At 35.7% G+C, this 20,570-nt stretch overlaps 3 protein-coding genes across 7 annotated transcripts in view; 2 read left to right on the top strand and 1 right to left on the bottom strand.

Moving 5' to 3' along the window:
• Positions 1–393: 393 nt before the first annotated feature.
• LOC139995384 (nucleolar pre-ribosomal-associated protein 1) lies at positions 394–7,804 on the top strand. Of its 3 annotated transcripts, XM_072018784.1 has the most exons (16): positions 409–545; positions 628–686; positions 835–1,044; positions 1,142–1,430; positions 1,509–2,100; positions 2,175–2,468; positions 2,576–2,866; positions 2,958–3,278; positions 3,365–3,683; positions 3,754–4,938; positions 5,019–5,858; positions 5,927–6,054; positions 6,132–6,341; positions 6,431–6,651; positions 6,737–7,133; positions 7,201–7,804. In XM_072018784.1, the coding sequence occupies exons 3-16, from the start codon at positions 870–872 to the stop codon at positions 7,735–7,737; spliced, it is 5,799 nt and encodes a 1,932-aa protein (XP_071874885.1). In that variant the 5' UTR covers positions 409–545; positions 628–686; positions 835–869; the 3' UTR covers positions 7,738–7,804. The 3 variants fall into 3 exon arrangements, with proteins under 3 accessions (XP_071874883.1, XP_071874885.1, XP_071874884.1); XM_072018782.1 differs by having other exon boundaries at positions 394–686; XM_072018783.1 differs by lacking the exons at positions 409–545; positions 628–686 and having other exon boundaries at positions 791–1,044.
• Positions 7,805–7,864: 60 nt separating this feature from the next.
• LOC139995385 (uncharacterized) lies at positions 7,865–9,160 on the bottom strand. Its single transcript, XM_072018785.1, has one exon. The coding sequence runs from the start codon at positions 8,918–8,920 to the stop codon at positions 7,865–7,867; it is 1,056 nt and encodes a 351-aa protein (XP_071874886.1). The 5' UTR covers positions 8,921–9,160.
• Positions 9,161–10,266: 1,106 nt separating this feature from the next.
• Dgo (ankyrin repeat domain containing protein 6 diego) overlaps positions 10,267–20,570 on the top strand; it is a 139,613-nt gene continuing 129,309 nt past the window's right edge. For all 3 annotated transcript variants that reach the window (XM_072019126.1, XM_072019125.1, XM_072019123.1), the window contains exon 1: positions 10,267–11,717. The gene's annotated coding sequence lies outside the window, so the exon portion shown is untranslated. The remainder of the gene's footprint in view (positions 11,718–20,570) is intronic.

Here is a 20,570-nt window from a genome sequence, read left to right as displayed (position 1 = left end):
GTGTAAAAGCAATAGTACGATTACAAATATCCAAGTTGCATAATATATATTATATTTAATATGAAATGAATAATTTGATATGGTAAGTTGTGAATTTCTATAAAAATTTATATATAATAATATAATAAAATAATAATATATAATTTTTAATATATAATATACGATAATAATATATAGTATAAAAAATATAAATATAATAATATAATATAATAATATAATTCTTATAATTAAAACTCTTATAATCTTTGCATTTGTTTAATTGATATTTCAATTTAAAATAATATTTTCATAATTTAAAATCATTTACAACACATGATGTAATGATTGATTTAAAAAGATACAGTCGTGTGTGAGATAAAATAGTCAGATCGTAGCAGGTTATGGCGTAGTAATAATGCTAATAATAAGTGGAGGGGGACGAATGGTTAATGTATATATACGTACGCACGTGGTTGCTTTCTGGTATAGGTTATATAAATTATTTAATGAAAGAATCACGTTTCAGACAATGAAAAATGTAAAAAATGTGATTTTTTAAAATCAAGGTACATATATATATATATATATACATATATATATATGTATTTAATTTAATGTATTGAAAATAATGAATACCGATTTACAAAGTAAGAAATCATATAATACCAGAAGTGATATCAAAGAAACGGAGAGAGGAGTTAGGAAATGTTATTTTCTAATGTTTTTCTGTGAAATTTTATCGTGTAATAGTGTTTCTATATTTTCACATTACTATATTATGTTTATTTTTATAATATTAAAATTTTTATCTAATAAATTTCATTCACAATTTGAAAAAATTATTAATTGCAGAAGAAAGTTACGTAGATGTTGAACATATTAATGATAATATGCAAATAGTTGGTAAATACGGTGATACAAATATGTTGAAAAGGAAGTTGGTTTGTGATGAAACTAAACTAAGCAAAAAACAGAAAAAGAGAAATATCATAGATTTATCTATAAATGATACGAGTCATGAAGAATATGCAACAAAACATAAGGATACATTCCAAGAATTTCAAGGTGATATATAGATCGAATATTTAAATATAATTAATGATTTTATATATGTTTTCTACATTATGTATAATTGTATAAATATATTTTCTTATAAATGTAGAAACTAACAACAGAGGTGAAGAAAATAAGGAAGATGAAAGAGATATAGATAGACAAACAGAATATTTGGATGGAAAATATTTTAAAAGAAGTTTCAACTCTACAAATGGTTTAGATATGTTAAAAAAATTTGTAAAAATTTGCAATGAAAACAAAGAAAGGGATTTGGCTGCAGAATATTTAAATGCAGGTGGTAATATTTTGGAAATATTAAAATTTTTAACTGCAGAAAAGAAAGGAATTAGTAATGCCATCACTGTATTTTCTGCATTACGGATATTATTAATAAAGTAAGTATTCTATAAGTTTAAATGTTTCGTATTAAACTGTAGTTTCTCAATTTAACTATTAATTTCTTTTGTATTTAGAATATTAGCACAGTATCCACAATATCAATCTAGTGCAGAAAGTGCATGTCGCCATTTGATTAATTCGCATTTATCAATAATTCACTCGATGTTGTCTATTCAAAGTAATACAAAACAACAAAAAGTAGTTTTACAATTATTTGCTGCAATAGTCTCATTAGGCGGAAATCTTCCACGTGAATTACTTACTCACTTGTCTTTACCAATGGGAGTTGTTAAATCTCTTGTGCAACATACAAAACCTGCAGATAATCAAAATACAAGGAGCTGTTTTATTCACTTTATCCTGGCTTTCTTAGTAGAAGGAAATGTATCAATTATTAGAACTCTTCTAGATAAACGTGATTTGTTTTATAGTATATTTCCTGATTTAATATATGATTCTAAAGACATTGTTGCTTTGGTTTTAACTACTCTTAAAACTTATATTGTTCAAAATCCAAAAATTAGTAAAACAATGAAGTTACAATTATTTTCAACATCAATTATTCAAAATCTTGTGTGTCTTTATAATTGGAAAGGTCCAAATAATTGTCCAAAACTAAAAAATCGGAGTTCTATTCCACATTCGCAACATTTTGAAGAAAAAGAGGTATTACTAAACAACTAAATAACAAGTTAATAATATATTGTATGTATATAATTATAAAATATATTTTGATTTAGGTAGTTACAGGAATTATACATGATTTTTTAATTTTATTGTTAACATCGCATCGGTATGGTATTGTTTTTCATGATTATATGCTTGGTACTTCACATATAAAACATAATCATGTGATAAATACAGTACTTCAGAGCTTAGACCGACCTTGGGAACATGAAAAACCACTAGATCTAGTAGTTAAAATACTCACAGCGTGTCCTGATTTAATTAAATCACAACTTATTCTTCTGGAACCATATATTGAACCAAGGGTTTCATTGAAATGGATTACAGCAATAAAATTTGTAAGAGAGGTAAACAGTTTAGTTTATTCCTTATTTTAAATATTGACATTAATGAATGTTCATATTAACCATATTAAATGTTTCTTAAATGTTCGTATTAATCAATCTTATTGCAGATAATACAATCAATGGATATAAGTATCTGTCTGAAGACATGTTCATTAGAATTAAATGTATTACAATTAGCAAGTGCAGTAGTATCTTTAACCTTACCAGGAGTAATTTTGAAGCAATCAATTATGCCATCCTTATCTCATTCGAATGTAATAATACGGCATGAGGCAGTACTTACACTTACATCTATGTTTCATCAGACACAGAAGTGTTTATCAATATCAAAAGCAGTTTATAAGGAAGATAATGATTACTGCACTTTTAAGGATTGTGTAACAGAATATATGATGAAGGTAAACGTATATTTTGGTAAAGCACAAATTAAAGATTTAAAAATTAGTCCCTAAATTATAAAATGCAACAAAATAATAACTTTCTCTTTAGAATGTACCAAATTTAAATATGATATTGAATGTGTGGAGTGGTGCTTTCACATCAAATCAAATTGAAGATAACAGTAATGACATGGAATACATTGTAGAACCAAAGAAATATGAACACTTGACAGCTGTTCTACATTTATTGCATATGTATATTGAAGCGTGTCCGAAATTGTTAGATACATTATGTGATATGTCATCTGATACATTTTTAAATACATTGAACAAATTGGAAGATATCAGTGTCGTTGAATTTAATGTTATAAAAGTAAAAGCTATTCAATTTCTTGTTATAGTGCAGCCTTATGAATTTTCACCGGATAAGGTGTGTAAGATATTATAATTCGTGTTAAATAATTAATAACAAACATTTTGTATTTTTTATATTGATAAATAAACGTTTCTTTTCAGAAAATATTTAACGATGCACTATCATTTCTAATATCTGTTTTAAATGAAGAAACATCTTCAGTTGCATTATGTACAAAAGCAACAATAAGAACTTTATTAAATGCTACTGGAATGTTTGAGCGATGTAGTGATCATTTGGATATTTGGATTAATGGTTTCATAAATTTAGATGATAGAAAGAAAGTAATAAAATGGTTTGTTCGTATTGTAAAAAAAGCTGCTGAAAATATGGAAAAATATGTAAATGAAATAATTAAAGCTGAAGAAATTATAAATCATGAAGTAATACATGTTGGCAAATTACAGGACATATTTGACGGTAAACTTTATTTTTATTTTTAAACGCATTGATATATTATGCAATGTTATCATTTTTTTGTACTTTGCAGAACTGACAGAAAAATCTGCTATTCATAAAAATTTGGAAAATAATATTTTACATATGCAACATCTGACATCAATATCACCTCTCTTATGTTGCATGTTACATAAGATAAAGGAAGATTCACATCCTTCGATTTTATCTTATTTGTCTTATGTTTTAATACATACGTTGCATTATCAAGTAATACCTCAATGTTTAATATATTTAACTAAAGATATGCCAATATTACCAGTAAAGGAGTATTTATCGAGTTGGCTAGAAGGCAATCAATTCGTTTATATTAAAAATATAATTCCCACAATGACTTTATTATGTAAATTAAATTTAATGCTTTTGTCTGATACTAAATTACAGATGGATCAAATATTTAATGGTAGCAATATAATTACTTTTCAGTACAATGAGGAAAGTATAACAATTCATCATTCCTTGTCTACATATGAAGTTGCATATTTGTTTAAAATGACTACATTCTATTTAGTACAACATACCAAAAAGAGTGTTTTAACAAAAGTGCAATATGACAATTATAGATGTTTATTAATATCGCTATTGTATATTGCAAAGGATAGTGTAGATAGCGTTATTTTTTTGGAAGAATGTGCAAAATCGATCTTTACTCATCCTGTTGTTCTGCATTATTTTTCTCCAATTTATCAAAAGAATAAAAATATTGTAAGAAATATGATAACTCTTACAGTTACCGACATTTGTAGTATGTTAAACAATTTGCATAAAAAATGTAGTATTAGAAATTTATTTATTCATTTCAAAAATAAGTTACTTACGCAACTATGTAAAATGATAGACAAAAGGCAAAAAGATGAAAAGATAAATAATCTTGATATGATTATGACCTTGTTAGAGGTATTGCAACCAACACCAAAAGATGTTGTATATTTATTAAAGAGGCTAGTGAAATTAGAGGATACTATGTTTATTTCAAACGATAAGAAAAGTTTATCAGTACACGGGCATTTAATTTCTAAACTTTTAGAAATTATTAATGCTAATGAGATAAAATCTGAGCGAAATGTATTTTTTGAGCTTGATACAGAATTTGTTAGAGATTTGTGTTTACACTTACTTTTCTTAAAATTGAACTCAATTACCAATTTTGAAATATGGGAAACAGCTTTACATAGATATCTTTCAAATTTTTCATTCAATATTGGTGGCATTGATGCAGGTAAATTTTCACAAAATTTTACGTTAATACGTTATTTTATAACCATATTATTACGTTTTATTATATTCGTGTAATTGCAGATATTTTTACGTCATTATTATCAACAAAAATTACGGATACGACTGTAAATTTAATTTCATTTTTAATTAGAAAAAATATAAGATTTATACCTATTTTTATGGAATGTGTAAAAAAGTCGAAAAATATGGAAAAGGGTAACATTATATTGCCAATAGTTGCAAGTAATTTAAATTTTAATTGGGATCAAGACTTTCTGCGAGATTTGAGAAAACATTATGAAACTGAAATTATATGTTATCTATGTGATCCTAAAGATGCAAAACCTTGGGTAGAAGAAAATGTTATTGCAATTTCTTATTTAATTAAAACTACATTTAATCTTAAAATATGTAACGATATATGTAATATGATTTTACAAACTGGTGATAAATTGGATATGGTATCTATACATTACATAAAAGTTCTTCAAAGTATGTACAATAAATCTGCTGCCTTAGAAACAGAGAGTAAAAAGCTTATCACGAATTTGATACAAATTTTTCTTTACATCGTTACTGTAACTTTAAAAAAAGAGTCTAAGAATGTACAAAAACTTCATATTCTTTGTGAAATATTAAGCGATGCTGTTAAACATTTAAGAGAAAAAGGGAAAGTTTTTGAATTTGAGGCCTTAAGTACCAATCATTCGTGGTTACAATTTACACGATTTTCTTTAAAATTTGGTCTTAAAGGATTAAAAAGTGATAAGAAAGAAGTACCAATATTAAGAACTTTAAGCATTTTATGTGATATTGCATATAAAAATGGTAGTAACAGTGAATATGTCAAAACTTTGTTTGAAATGGCAACTTCTCATTCTGAATTTATTAATATTATGCTAGGCTCATCAGAGACTAAAAGTATGTATATAATAATAATAGCGTGTAATTATAATAGCTGCAATGTATTTAATTATTTTATTTTTTAGGAGATTTAGTAGAGTTATTATGGATTCTTATGCAAAAAAATAAAGAAGTTATGGGATCAACACACATACCTGTTTATTTAGCGGCGTACAATGCTACTTTAAACGAAGCCGATCAATATATTTTATTCGTAAGAATAAATAAAATTAATACCAGCAAAATTTATACTAGCTTTTAGAAAAATATTAATGTATAGATTTATTTTAGATTTTGCAGTATTATGAAAATAATAATGTTAATATTTATGAATATCGGCCATATGTGTGGGGTAATGTGGCTACAACATATTATAGCGTGAAAGGTGAAATACACACGACTTTGTGGAGGCAACCATCTGTTACGCAAGTCCTTAACTTATTCGAAGAAGATATAGTAAACAATACTATAAAAGAATACCCTGTGGACAGATCTCTGAAGGTGGTTTTCATTGACCTTCGTCAAATATTAAAAAATTTATTGAACTTTAATTTAAACTATTTGTTTTTTTTTAATTTTATACTTTATAGGATAGTGAATTATATAGAGCAAGTAATATATACGATCCAGCATTTTATCTACCGTTATTATATTTTTTACTATCAGAAAATAATGTTGTATCGTGCCATAAAGTTGCTCAAAGTGGTGCACTAGCATTAACACTTGCTGCATGCAGCAGCAAGCATTCTGACGTTCGAATGATAGCTTATACTATTATTACAAGATATTATACTCATTTGGAAGCTTCTAGGTATATTTTATAAAAAATAATAATTTAATTATATATATTGTCATATGTGATGGTGTAATATATATAAATTTTTTCCTATTTATAGCTCCAAAACAAAGTTATTATGGATGCGATTAATAGATGCATTGCGTTACGGTATTATATCACAGCAATTAGAACTCAATAATATACGTATAAACTGTTTAGTTTCCACGTTTTTAGCAAGAACGTCTTTGATCGCTACACAACCATTGCACCCTCTTTATTCAGCCTTACAAATATTTCTGGTAGCTAAACCAGCATTAGATATAAACACAATACCCGAGTTGTTACAGCTTTTACACAGTTCTGATGTGGAATATAAAGTACACAGATGGTGGATTTTGGAGAATATTCGTGATAGTATGAAAACAGAGGCTGAATTGGACATAGCTTTTAAATGTGTTTTGTTTAAAATGCTCCTAGACTTTTATATTTCTAATCTTTCAGACTCAAATACGAAGGTATGATTTAAAAACGTTAAATCACTAATTTCTTTCTTTAAACTGATCTAATGTATTTTTATTTCAGAAACTTATATTAGAAATCATCGATGCTACATTAAAAATAACGAAAGCCTCTATACTTTTTATAGAATGTTATGGAATACTTCCCTGGTTACTAGAAGTTGCAAGGAATTTGCCTAAAAGCGAAATACAATATTTTGAGCTCGTAGTGAAAATGATGGACAAACTTCTAAATACCATATTGAATATGAAAGGGGACATTGTTCACTACAAATTAATGGTTTTAAGTATTGCATTATGTTTGAAATCACATTTAACTAAAGATATCAGGATTGAGATTTTTACATTATATATCAACATTTTGCAAAAATTACTACTCTCGAAGCATATGAAAATAATTGTTACTAAAGAACAGATATTAGAAATTCTTGAATTTTCGACAAAAATATTAGATAATACAGAGGAATGTGACGATATGTTACGTTTCGGTTGTGAATACGTAACCAAAATAGATTGTTTAGAAGATGACGATGAAGTTCAGATAGCGAGAAATAGTTTGAGAACATTAGTGTGGACATGGTGTGTCCATGAAACAAATTGATTTATAATTTTTGTATACTCTATAAATACTATAATTATATTATATTTAATAATAAAGAATTCTTAAACATTTCTTTATGGTATATCTATCTAGTATATTTTAAACTTGTTTTATATTGTAGCAAGTATCAACAATATTTTTTTGGATAAAATGTATGTACAAAAACGTCTGCATTGGGATCTCTATGTTTATCTGTATGATGTCTCAGTACTATTATAACACAATTAATGTCTAATTTCTCGGAACTCGCCGCACCATTGTAGAATTCCTTCATTTGAGGTAGAATAAAATGATTTGTTTGTAAATCTCTACGCGACAACTCTACCGCTACGGATGTCGCGCCAGTATTTAATTCTTCCATCGCTTGCCTCGCTTTTGCATGACTTAAGACGAAATGGGCGACATTGTCTTGGTCTGTTCTACTTAAAAAACCAGATTTCCTTGAACGCGTCGTTCGAGAATAGTTCTCGACGCTATCCTCTGGCCCTGTAGCAAATCTGTCGGATGCGTGCCCTCTTGGATGACCAAGTGCTCTACAATCGTGACACAAAACATTTTGCGACTTGTCAAGAATGATACCCGCTGCTCTAGGCGATGTACCGATATATCGAGCACCTCCGATCATTAGCTGTTTCGAATTATTATTCGAAGATAAAAATTTATCAATTTGATCGATCAAATGTTTGGAATTATTCGTTAAAAAATCAATGGTATTATTTCTTAAATCGTCAGTGCTTTTTCCACTTTGAGCAGCTATTACCGCAAATAGACACGCGTTTAAATTCATTTCGACATTAATAGGATCTATATTATTTAATAGCGTCCAATGTCCTATTAAATTTGACTGTTTGTGATATTCTACATCGATGAAATCCTTGCTCGATCTTTGATTCGTTGGATCATCTATCCTTTGATATAAGCCATCTTTCGATCTCCATATTCGAATAGATTTCCCTGTTATAGTACTTAGCGCGTTTACGTGAAACAAATTACCCGGCCCGTAATTTTTTAGATCATTAACAATGTATTTAGCTAATTTGATTTTGCATAATTGTTTGCTTTTTAAGTTTTCGTATTTATCGTTCGATCTTTTGCGATTTTCGCGTATTTTTCTGTCCCGCTGTATTTGACTTTCTGAATCATCGTTATCCGAAGAATTTTTCATTTTCTTAATATCAGGCATCACTCTTTGCTTTCATCGCTATGCTCTTTTAAATTTTTAATGCATTTCGGTTGCTTCTTACGTGTACATCCATCCTTTCTCTTATTTCACCGTATTATCTCTATTTTATAAGTTGGGGCGACTAATTTACATTTTCTAATGAAACAACGATTAATAACATTAATTACAATGTTAAATAATCGAAAGAGAGTGAAAGATACGCGTCGTTACAAAAATATTTGCCATTTATTTATAAGGATGATCATCCTTATAAATTTAATCAAATATGTAAGAGGATTGATTATTGGACCGATAACATATGCAAAAGTACCTTAATACAAAGATAATACATCTCGAAGGTTTGTATTTCCCATAATTTCGTTAATTAAATACCAAAATTTCGAATATCCTGCCAAATATTTGTGGTTGCAGTTACATTTTAAATTTTCAGTTTAATCTTCATCTTTAACATTTTGTACACACGTTTCCGTTACGTTCATTTTTTTTTTTTTATTTTTTGCATATTTCACTCGACAAACGAAATTCATCGTCGAAGCGTATCGAACAGCGACGCGAAAGCGATAAAAGAAAATGTCACGAGTCCCCATATTTATCGACTTGTCGATTTTGATATCAGTCAGCGGCTAAGACAGTTCGATCTCTGAAAGTTTCGTAGATGTAACTTTCTTAAAAATAGGTGACGTATCTACGAAACCTTATAACAGACTAACAGCTAAAAATATAATTTAACGATCAACATTTTTGAAACTTTTACTAGAAATCAAAACGCGTGTTTAATCCCACGATCAATTAAAACATCCAACGGTACGCGTAATATGGAATTTACGAAGCCGTATGGAACCGATCGTTTCTTTTCCCTCGTTCCTATCCTAAGCGAAATTATATCAACCGTTGATTCAACGAAAAATAACGCGTCTCTTTTACTAAATTTTTCTCCATCTGCAAGACGATCTAGCGGTCGGACGATCCCCATCGCGATGATAAACGCGAGTTTTTAAAGTCGGAAACTCGAGTGGAAGCTTGCCGTAAGCATGGCCGTAAAGCACGATGGCAGAAGCGGAAAGTACGAGAGGATCGGTTCCCGGTTTGCATTTATTGCGGCGAACGTCTCGCTCGGTAGGCGTGCTCGAGAGAGAAATCGTTCGCTGGCCGAAGAGAAAAAGAGGGTTTAAGGGCCAGAAGAAAAAGGGAAGCGTTCGTGGCGGTTGGAAATGAGCGGGGAATCGAAAGGCAGAAGGGGGTGAGCCACGAAGCGACGTGGTGGGGATCCTCTGGATGCTCGCTCGATCCGCGGCTTTCGTTGCTTCGTGCCACGATCCATGGATCAGTCTTGGTGCAACCGTTCCTTCGAACTGGTTGCCGTCAACGTGATTTAACGCGTCGTCTTCCATCGATTTAAATGTTTCGTGCGAGTACCTGTCCGTCTCCACCTTCGAACGAAACGGTATGAGCTGGTTTTTGCTCGAGTGCTCGTGTTTTTCCGTCGGTCCGCCGGAGGAGACTGCGTTTACGCGCACAAACCTTTTGGTAACGGTTGTTGTCGTAAATAGCTCACCATACGAGAAATTTATCCGTTGCTGAAGCAACGACGAAATGCTCGATCGAGAGCGATGCGTGTTCCAGCGTCTGTTGCGCGTTATTCCGTTCGGACGTTCGGTGATTTGAACGCTCGGGCGAGCGATGTTCTTCGGCCTGTAGAACCTGTAAGAATTTCGCAGCAGTGAGACGTTTGACGTTAGTTCTGTACGAGTATCCATTGATCCGGAGATTGAAATCTCGATGCGACAGAAAAAGTATAAATTAATCGCTATCTGCGAGCAGTGAGAATATTTTTAATAGTTCTTTGTAGGAAGTAATTGATTTTAAATTCGCAAGTTGTACGCGACGAACGTGTCTGTGTAAGTATATCGGAGAATTTGAAGCACAAGTTCTACTCGAATTAACTTCAATACGTACCGTATTATATAGATTTTGTTTTATCATTTTAAAAGATTAGTCCGATTTTATATCTCTTCGAAATTCAGATATCGTTAAATTCGCGAATTCCGCTCGAAAGATGAAATGAATTCTGGTTTCGGTGTTCGAGTTTTGTTAGCTTCTATCGCGCAAGTATATTCGTGCCATTTCGCCTGTCGTTTCGAGCCAATATACGGCGGCATTGATGCCGCGAAGAGCGTGTTCGATGGTGATATCAACGCCCGCATGAGAAAGTTGCGACCATCGATTCGCGATTGCTTTACTTAAACGGACTTCTGGTCTCTTCGCCTTCGTATCTCGAGCATTTTCACATAATGCATATAATATATAGATCGTGTGACGCGTTAAAATCCATCGGAAGATCTATCAAGTGCGTTTTATAGTATTTTTCTTCGAAAGAAATTTTCAAACTTTCGCGTTGCAGCAGCAAACCTTTTGCAACGCTTGTTTCTGTCAAATTTTCTATTATCACGTGTGAAGAAAAAGAAAAAAGTGGCGTGTCTGTATGTGGAGTACCTGAAATAAGCGTCGTTTTGTGAAATATTCGTTTGGAAATCGGTGTCTGTGACGACAAAGAGTGAAGAAGAGGAAGAAAAGGAAGAAGAAGAGGAAAGAAGAGGCAAAGCGATCGGTACAATCGTCGAGAGCAAAATAAATATTTGTCTCTGTGTGGCTAGAGTGGTTCTATCGACGAGTGATCGTGATGTGTTTTCCAATCTATATAATTGACGCAGTTTGTTGGTAATATGGTGTGAAACAGGTGATCGCGTTTGGATTACGAGCATCTGGAAACTCACTTTCGACCAATCATGTATGGCTGGTGAGTAAACGTTATTACATCGTATTAACGATATTTCGCTGAAACTTTTCCAACTCGCCTTTCTTCCCACGAAGAAAATTCGTACGATGGCTACAACAAGTATTCGACGAGGCATCTTTTATCTGTTTTTACGTTTCATTCTCGTCATATCAAACTTCTCCTAGTCGTACGAAGCTAGTTTTAACGAAATTTAGTATACTTGAACTTCGTTCGACTAGCGTGCGAATGTTACCGATGAAAATACCTTTCTTAGCCATTGAGTGCAATGAATCCATTAGAAAAAAAAAAAGAAAGAAAGAAAAGGAAAAATGACGGAGAATTTAACGTTCGGTGGTTCTCCGAATCGCTCTATTCCATTTTGACTGCATAATATAATAGTCGAACAAAATTCAAGCGTTATTTTCGTGGAAGCACCTATCAACGAAACACAGAACGTTGTTCCGAACGAAAGGCGGCGTCGTTTCGTGGAAGTCGTGAGTTTAACGTTCGCGTTCATGCTGAAAGGGACTGACGAGCCGCGAAACGTGCACGCACCGCCTAACGAATGAATGTCCAGTCGAGTCCGCGTAAGCATAAACCCGGCACGTGTATATATTTATTGTGTTCTTTATTCAGTATGCATCCGGTGGGCTGCGTGGCACAGGTAATAATGCGTTCGTCGTTGGTAACGCAACAACGACTACCTGTTAAACTTTTCCGGCGACGATCCCTAGGTTCGTGGTATCCGTGGAGCGATGTCCTCGTCACGCGTCTGACGCATCGCCCTCTCTCGCGTTACGTTACCGCGTTTCGCGTTCTAGAAACGATTAAAATCGCCTGTCATCGATATCGTAAACGATGATCGGTGTTATCGGACTAATTAGTAAGATCTTTGCCAAAGATCGTAGAATTCGACCTCTCCTCTTCCTTGCTTCTCGTAAAAGATAATACGAGTCTCCTTGCTAATTCGTAAAATCTTGCGAATTTGGCTGGCAGAACGTCTAGGAAGAAAAAGCAAGAGAAACAACGTGCTGTGAAATGTTGGCCATTGCGACGAGTATCACGTGAGAAAGGTAAACCGTATAGCAGGAAATGCCGTGGAAAGATAGCGAGCGAGCACCTGCTGCGGCGAGCTGTTCGATGCATAGGTAATATAAACGCAATAATTCCGTATTGGACAGCGACGAGGCTTTAACTTGGCAGAAAATACGAATTCTACGTTGGTAAGTCGACTCTGTTCGGTTAAAAAACGTTCGAGAGCAACGAAACATTCTTCCTCGAGGATCTAAGTTACAACGTTTCCGAACGAGATGGCTGTATAAATATCGATAGTAAAATTAATTGAGTTCTGTTAGCACAGATGATATCGCATACCGGTTTTCCAGGAATGTAACGCGGTTCATTCATGTTTTACATCGTACGCGAATACATTATGGCGTTCTTTGCGCGTTATTTCCACCGATTCAATGGCGGATCGGCATCGCAGATAGAAGCCGACTCGAAGATTTTTCCCCATTAAGCGCGAAAAATAAAAAGGATCTTCTTCCTTTGGAAATCTTTGCTCCGCCGTTTTTCTTACCTTCGTTTCTTACAAAGTTTCGTCGTTTCCTTTATTTTACGTCATTCGCGTTTCTACGATTCCAATCGTACACGTCCGAAGAGGAAATGATGATCTTCGCGTAAACGGAGATTTATTTGCAGAAGAAGAAAAAGAAGGAGAAAGTGTGGAACGAGATAGGAGCGACAAATCGCTGTATTAGGATCGAATTTATGACGTTCGATACGTAAATTATTCTATTCGCCCAGACTGCCTTGCAGGATAAATAAATTCCAGCAAATTCCACACGGTTAGCATCGTAAGCCGCAACAGAGCGTAACGTTCGCTACGTACAAAGATATATTAACGCGATTGTATCGGTGAATACGACGCAGGGGTCTTACAAATTTCACTGCAATTCGTCGGAAGCGGTCTGCGAGTAAGTAGTTTGCGATTTTTCTTATTCCTCTCACGCTGTAGCCGATAATTCGCGTTAATTGATTTAGCGATCAACGTTACTAAGAGGCAATTTCTTTCGGATTATCGTAATCGTAAATATTCTAAGTATACTATATCCTTTCGACGATCGGACGTATCTTGAAACGCGTTTGATCGAAATTTTCATCGAGTACCTACGAGGATACTACGACGAGACGACTGCGGAAGCAAGTGAATATTCGCTCGCAAATTCCGAGTAATTCGCCTGAATTTCACATTCGATGGAAAACAGGATAAATTATTATTGAAGTTAATGGTGCAGCGTTTACGGAAGGTATCGTTAACTCGTATTATCTTTGAAAACAACGTGTATTGTTAATACGAAGGTAAGGTACGTGGTGCTCTTTTAACACGGCCAAACTACCACAATCTTTGCAAGTACCGTGTGTAACAGGGTTAATTAAGCGTTGCCGATGACTCAATTTCCAAGTTGATCGGTCACGTCGATCCGGACGGGCCGTAGGACAGACCGTAAGAGATTTCAGTGAAATGTGACTCCTCCGACGAAAACCTGTCATTAACGGCACCCTTTTTACACGCGCAAGTAGAAGGCCTACACCATCAAAAGTCTGTCCCAGTTGAGTTTCAGCGACCAAAATATCGTACGAGTACGATTTCACCGACACATACTGTCGAACAGTTTCTCATTTTTATTCGACACGCTGCGTTTATTCGCTTCGCTCGAACGTTCCATTTGCTGTTTCCGAGCTTTCGAAAAATATCGAACAATTTATTTCACGAGATCTTTTTTCGCTATATCTCGAAACAGTTTTGGCAGAAGCAGACCGCGGTGTCCACGAAACGTCGACCCAAAATGCAAGTGCCAAGTGAAATTGCGAAATCAAAATTCTTCGTTCGTCGTTCAAACATCGTAGATGTTCGCACGGTTGAAAGAAATCTTGAGTCTGAAGATCTCAAAGGAGCTTGAGCTTCAAAATTGAACAAGATTCGATAAGAACGCGATTGGAGATTTTTACGTAGTTCTATGCGTATTCTCACGCAAATGTCAAGTGAAATTGCGAAATCAAAATTCTTCGTTCGTCGTTTAAACATCGTAGATGTTCGTACGGTTGAAAGAAATCTTGAGTCTGAAGATCTCGGAAGGAGCTTGAGCTTCAAAATTGAACAAGATTCGATAAGAACGCGATTGGAGATTTTTACGTAGTTCTATGCATATTCTCACGCAAATGCCAAGTGCAATTGCGAAATCAAAATTCTTCGTTCGTCGTTCAAACATCGTAGATGTTCGTACGGTTGAAAGAAATCTTGAGTCTGAAGATCTCGGAAGGAGCTTGAGCTTCAAAATTGAACAAGTTTCGATAAGAACGCGATTGGAGATTTTTACGTAGTTCTATGCGTATTCTCACGCAAATGCCAAGTGCAATTGCGAAATCAAAATTTTTCGTTCGTCGTTCAATAATCGTAGATGTTCGCACGGTTGAAAGAAATCTTGAGTCTGAAGATCTCGGAAGGAGCTTGAGCTTCAAAATTGAACAAATTTCGATAAGAACGCGATTGGAGATTTTTACGTAGTTCTATGCGTATTCTAACGCAAATGCCAAGTGCAATTGCGAAATCAAAATTCTTCGTTCGTCGTTGAAATATCGTAGATGTTCGCACGGTTGAAAGAAATCTTGAGTCTGAAGATCTCGGAAGGAGCTTGAGCTTCAAAATTGAACAAATTTCGATAAGAACGCGATTGGAGATTTTTACGTAGTTCTATGCGTATTCTCACGCAAATGCCAAGTGCAATTGCGAAATCAAAATTTTTCGTTCGTCGTTCAATAATCGTAGATGTTCGTACGGTTGAAAGAAATCTTGAGTCTGAAGACCTCGGAAGGAGTTTCAGCTTCAAAATTAAACAAGTTTCGATAAGAACGCGATTGGAGATTTTTACGTAGTTCTATGCGTATTCTCACGCAAATGCCAAGTGCAATTGCGAAATCAAAATTTTTCGTTCGTCGTTCAATAATCGTAGATGTTCGTACGGTTGAAAGAAATCTTGAGTCTGAAGACCTCGGAAGGAGTTTCAGCTTCAAAATTAAACAAGTTTCGATAAGAACGCGATTGGAGATTTTTACGTAGTTCTATGCGTATTCTCACGCAAATGCCAAGTGAAATTGCGAAATCAAAATTCTTCGTTCGTCGTTGAAACATCGTAGATGTTCGCACAGCCGAAAGAAATCTTGAGTCTGAAGATCTCGGAAGGAGCTTGAGCTTCAAAATTAAATAAGTTTCGATAAGAACGCGATTGGAGATTTTTACGTAGTTCTATGCGTATTCTCACGCGAGGCAGAATATTATTGGCATTTTGCGAAGGGACAACCGGTAATTAAACTTTGCTCTTTCATTATCTGCTTGCCTCGAGGATGAACGTGATCGCGATGAAGGTTCGTGGTATCTCTGAGTTATTGCCACCGTAACGATAATTCGGTATTGCAAAACACGATGAAGGACATGCAAAGTTCGTGCGTGGAGATTGATAAGCAGTTTAATACCGAGCTGCTGTGCCGTATTTTATGCGTCCGCAAGTACGTTTAACGTTATCGACGGTCTGTAACCGACGTAACGTGGTACTTGGTACTTGCGTCGTTTCAAGTTCCTTTTGAAATCCTGCGAAATGGACTTTGTATTTGTCTGCTTCTTTCCGGTGGTTTTTCTACGTCGATTAAAGAATTAATAAATCTGGAATTCATCGACGTAAGCATAAATATTTGTCGAAATTATGTACGTATGTTGGTCTGCTTGACACGAACGATATAATTTACGACCGCGATTCCCAGTTTCCGTATTTGGCTTTCGACGAGTCACGAACGAGATTTGGTTGTGGATTCCTTTAAACCGATTCACAAATTCAAATTAACCGAACGACAGAAGTTCGTAAAATCGACATTGAAATTCGCTTCCTCGTTCGGATCTAAGTATCGTTAAAGAACGATCATCGTTCGATCGAATTTCTAACGAGACAAATACACGCGATTATTCCCTAACGATGATTGGCGCTTAATGGAATAACCACAACCATAATTCAAACTACGATGTAACAGGAGAGAGAACGTAGATCATAGCGTTGCTACCGATATGTACAATAACAAACTGCTAGTAATTACGCTGCGTCTATAAATAATAAGAACGTTAACATTATATTCGACACTTGGATCTAACTGGGAAGAACGTAGATCATATGCAGACAAAATTTATTCCCCAGTTAATAACTGACATACGCGTCATGTTTTCTTTATTCAGAATTAATCTCACCACCATGTGCATAAATGAATTCGTCGTCGATCAAACGATATAAACTAGTCGCGATATAAAAGCCGTGTAAATTATTCCGCGCGCCGTACTAATAAATTATTTACAAGTGATAATAGGCGTTCGCTTTAACGCCACGTAGCCTCGCATCGAGGTAACAAGACTCGCTTTTACGACCACGCGCTTTCTCTGTTCGACGTTTTCGAATCGACGTTTTTCCACGACCGATCTTGCTCGATCTGTCTCGATCTTTCGTATCTACGTTAGAAAATCGTGGATCGGTCGAACGCCTGGAAAGGTACTCGAGCGTAAAATTTCCTGGTAGCGGAACCCGATCCATTTATCTAATATCTCGTCACGCGTGTGTATACATTCTTGTCCTATGCATTAATTAGCCTAATCGTGGCGGCACAATCGTTCGACCGAGATGCGCTTGTTCGCAGAATCCCGGAATAGACGGTATAAGCGACGCGGTGCCGCATAATTAGACAGGATACGAGAGCCGCAGATGCAATCGTCGCAGGCTGCATCAAAAGTGAGATCGCTGTATCGCTGTTGGCTGGAATATCGTTGCTTTTGAAACTCGTTTCAAAACCGACGACGCGACTACCAAGTTCAATGAATATCGCTGTCGATCGCATCTTGTTACGTATTATGCGTTTTTAGCGGTATAGCGAGTTGCTCGGATAAGCGCGTGGACAGGTTCGTGAATTCGCGCGATATTGACCGACTCGACGAGGCGAATCAAGAGAATCTGTTTCGAAGTGTCTCGTTCTCCGTGGAAGGCTGTATCAGATTTGAAAGTATTTGGTTGTTCGCGATTTTGCCGCGATTTCAGAGGATTAAGTGTTCGTTGTTTAAAACGGTGCAGCGAGTTTAGTTCGCAAGAGCGTGCAGCGATTCGTAGAACTTGTTATAGCAATTGACTCGATAGGACGATCAGACAGCGTTGTTTCAAACACATTTGCTCGCAGCTGTTTAACCGTTGAAGTGGGTCCCACTTCAAGGAAAACTCCACGTCTTTTCTAAAGTTTAATTTTCTTAGTGCTCGAAGCCATCGGGTATTGTTTAGCACTAAATCAATTTAAAGGACTTCTCAGCCTCATAGTTTTCTAGGAACATGCTTTGCACAGATGATGCAACGTGGTACAGAGAGGCCAGTTTTCCGTAATTGTATAAATACCCATAGGGCCATGGCTTCCTCTCTATTACGAGATAAAACCTTAACGTTAACCCTTGGTGTTTCTATGGTAGACTCCACCTTTATTTTACCATATTTTAGGCAGGAGATATCGTAACTCCGTTTAATGTAAATTCGTGGATAGTCGAGGGAAATTATAATAATACGAATAAATTACGAAGGGCCATCGAACGAACCGAGACACTACGCACCGATCGGTGTAAAACGCGACAAATAACGGGCGAGGTTTTCGTTTTCGAGAGTAATGTATCGAGTTCTCGGGACTTTCAGCGGACCGGTCTGCCCACTACGATCGCAAGAGGATCAACGAACGAAAAAAAAAAGAGGGGAAAAAGAAAGAGTACAGTAAGAAAAAGGAAGAATTCTACCGTAGGAAACGGCGCATTACACGTCTTGGTGAACACCGTAGTCTTTGCGAGCCGATAGCAGGACCTTAAATCCTCGTTGCGGTCTCTCGTATCTACGATACACGGTGACATTGGACGTTTCTTTGGCGTGCTCGGTATCACCGACTTCTTAATCTTGGACGTGACAAATTACTTCGTCGTGTCGAGGAACGCGTATACTTCTTCCCCGCCTCTTTGCCGCTGTTCCGTTTTATTTGCATCTTTATGCCAGCCGGCGCCGCGCGTGATCCGAAAAGCGTATTCGGAGAGAGAAGTTGAAAAATACGTCGGATATATCGGCCCGCAACAACAACTCTGTCCGCGTTCTCAAACACGAACGCTCTCAATCGAGAATCGATTATTCGTTGCCTCGCTCCTTTTTCCCATCGGATCCTATTTCGTGCGAGTCGACTGATTAATTCAGGAATTGACGAATAACCGTATGGAAGTGAAAATTATAGGGCGATTAGGACCTCGTGGAAGGATCAACGAAGAAATATTTCGCGTTTTATCATTCGCATCTTGAGAAGAATAGATAGGCGAGAAGTTATTTTTTAAACGAATTATAAGTCGAGTTCTATTTTCCTGACACGAATTTGTTGGATCGAAATTCACGTTTTCTACAAAAGCCGTAAGAACGCCTGACATAAATTTCATAATGGAAAAGAAAAGACACGAGCCTCTATTATTTGAAAATTTATCGATTGGCTATTGCTCGCCACAACAATTTTATCACGGCGATTCTTCGTTTTCCTTTTGCTAGCAAAAATAATTATTATCCCACAGTTGTATCGGTTTTCTTCGCCGCCTCGTAAAAATCTAAATTCAATTACTCTGTACATTACGCTAGACCGCGTTTCAAGCACGAACGATATTCGCATAAAACCAATTAATCCAATCACGAGGAACAAGAAACTTCTTCTTATCCCGATCGAACATCGAAATCCGACGAGTCAACGAGGAGGGTGGATTATCCTTTGTCGAACTTTACGATTCGTCGTTCGTTACTTCGCTACGTTGTACAGGCAGGGTTGTAAGCGTTATATCTACGCGCATGTAGCGCGGTGAATTTCGAAGGAACGCACGAAACCGACGATAATTTATTCCGCGGCCGTAAACTTCGTGGCGGACAGCCTTCCTACGCTTGTTTCCTCTCGAGCCAAAAGTGCTAAGCAAACACGTATACAGGGGGTCTCTTCTCCCGATGCGAGTGTACGTTTTCTCCTTTTTTCCCTTTCTCTCTCTCCATCTTCGCTGCCTGATTTTTTCCTTTCCCTTTTCCCTTTCCGTTTCCCTTTCACCTACGCTTCTCTATCTCCGTATCTCCGCGTTTTACCTCAGCTCTTGCACGCGCATGTACACGGAGTTTCCTCCTTTTCTCCACGAACTTTGTTCTCCTCGCTACACAAAGATTTTATACGACGTTTCTCGATGCAAATGTTTGATTAAGCGGTTGTAGGCGAACGTTGAACGTGCTTCGAAAGACGTATGCACGTACAATATTATTGAAAAGCGTAAGAGCACATATTTACCGTTTTTAGGGATTTTCTCACTTTGTCGCGAAGTCTCGGATCGCGTTCCGTATTTTCTTGTAATTTTTGCAAAGGGATATTCGCAGAAAAATTTGACGCGAACATCTTTCGTCTCGTTCGTTTCGATGAGAAAAGTAGGAAACACCCTGTGTATACTTTGGCCTGTTGCCTTCCCGTACGCGTATTTCCGCGTGAAATTGAGATGAATATTCCTGCGCCGTGGTTTTTACGCGACAGACCCGCTGCTTTCGTGTTTCTTTGAGAAGAATTCGCCGATGGCCGCTTCTCCGTTCGGGGAATTTAACACGGTGGCCATTGTGCTTTCGGTATCGCCGCTCCTTAGGACAAAAGAATTTCGAAATGTATTTTTCTTGCTTTTAACACGGTGGTAAGGGACAAAAGTCTCTCAAACGATAGGCACGATGTCGAGTTGCGAATTTCAATTTTTCAAGCGGGTCATGTAGT

The sequence above is a fragment of the Bombus fervidus genome, chromosome 16 (assembly GCF_041682495.2).
Source record: "Bombus fervidus isolate BK054 chromosome 16, iyBomFerv1, whole genome shotgun sequence".
In the NCBI taxonomy this organism is placed as follows: domain Eukaryota; kingdom Metazoa; phylum Arthropoda; class Insecta; order Hymenoptera; family Apidae; genus Bombus; species Bombus fervidus.
The sequence above is the reverse complement of the archived record's forward strand: the minus strand, read 5'-3'. Positions and strand labels throughout refer to the sequence as shown.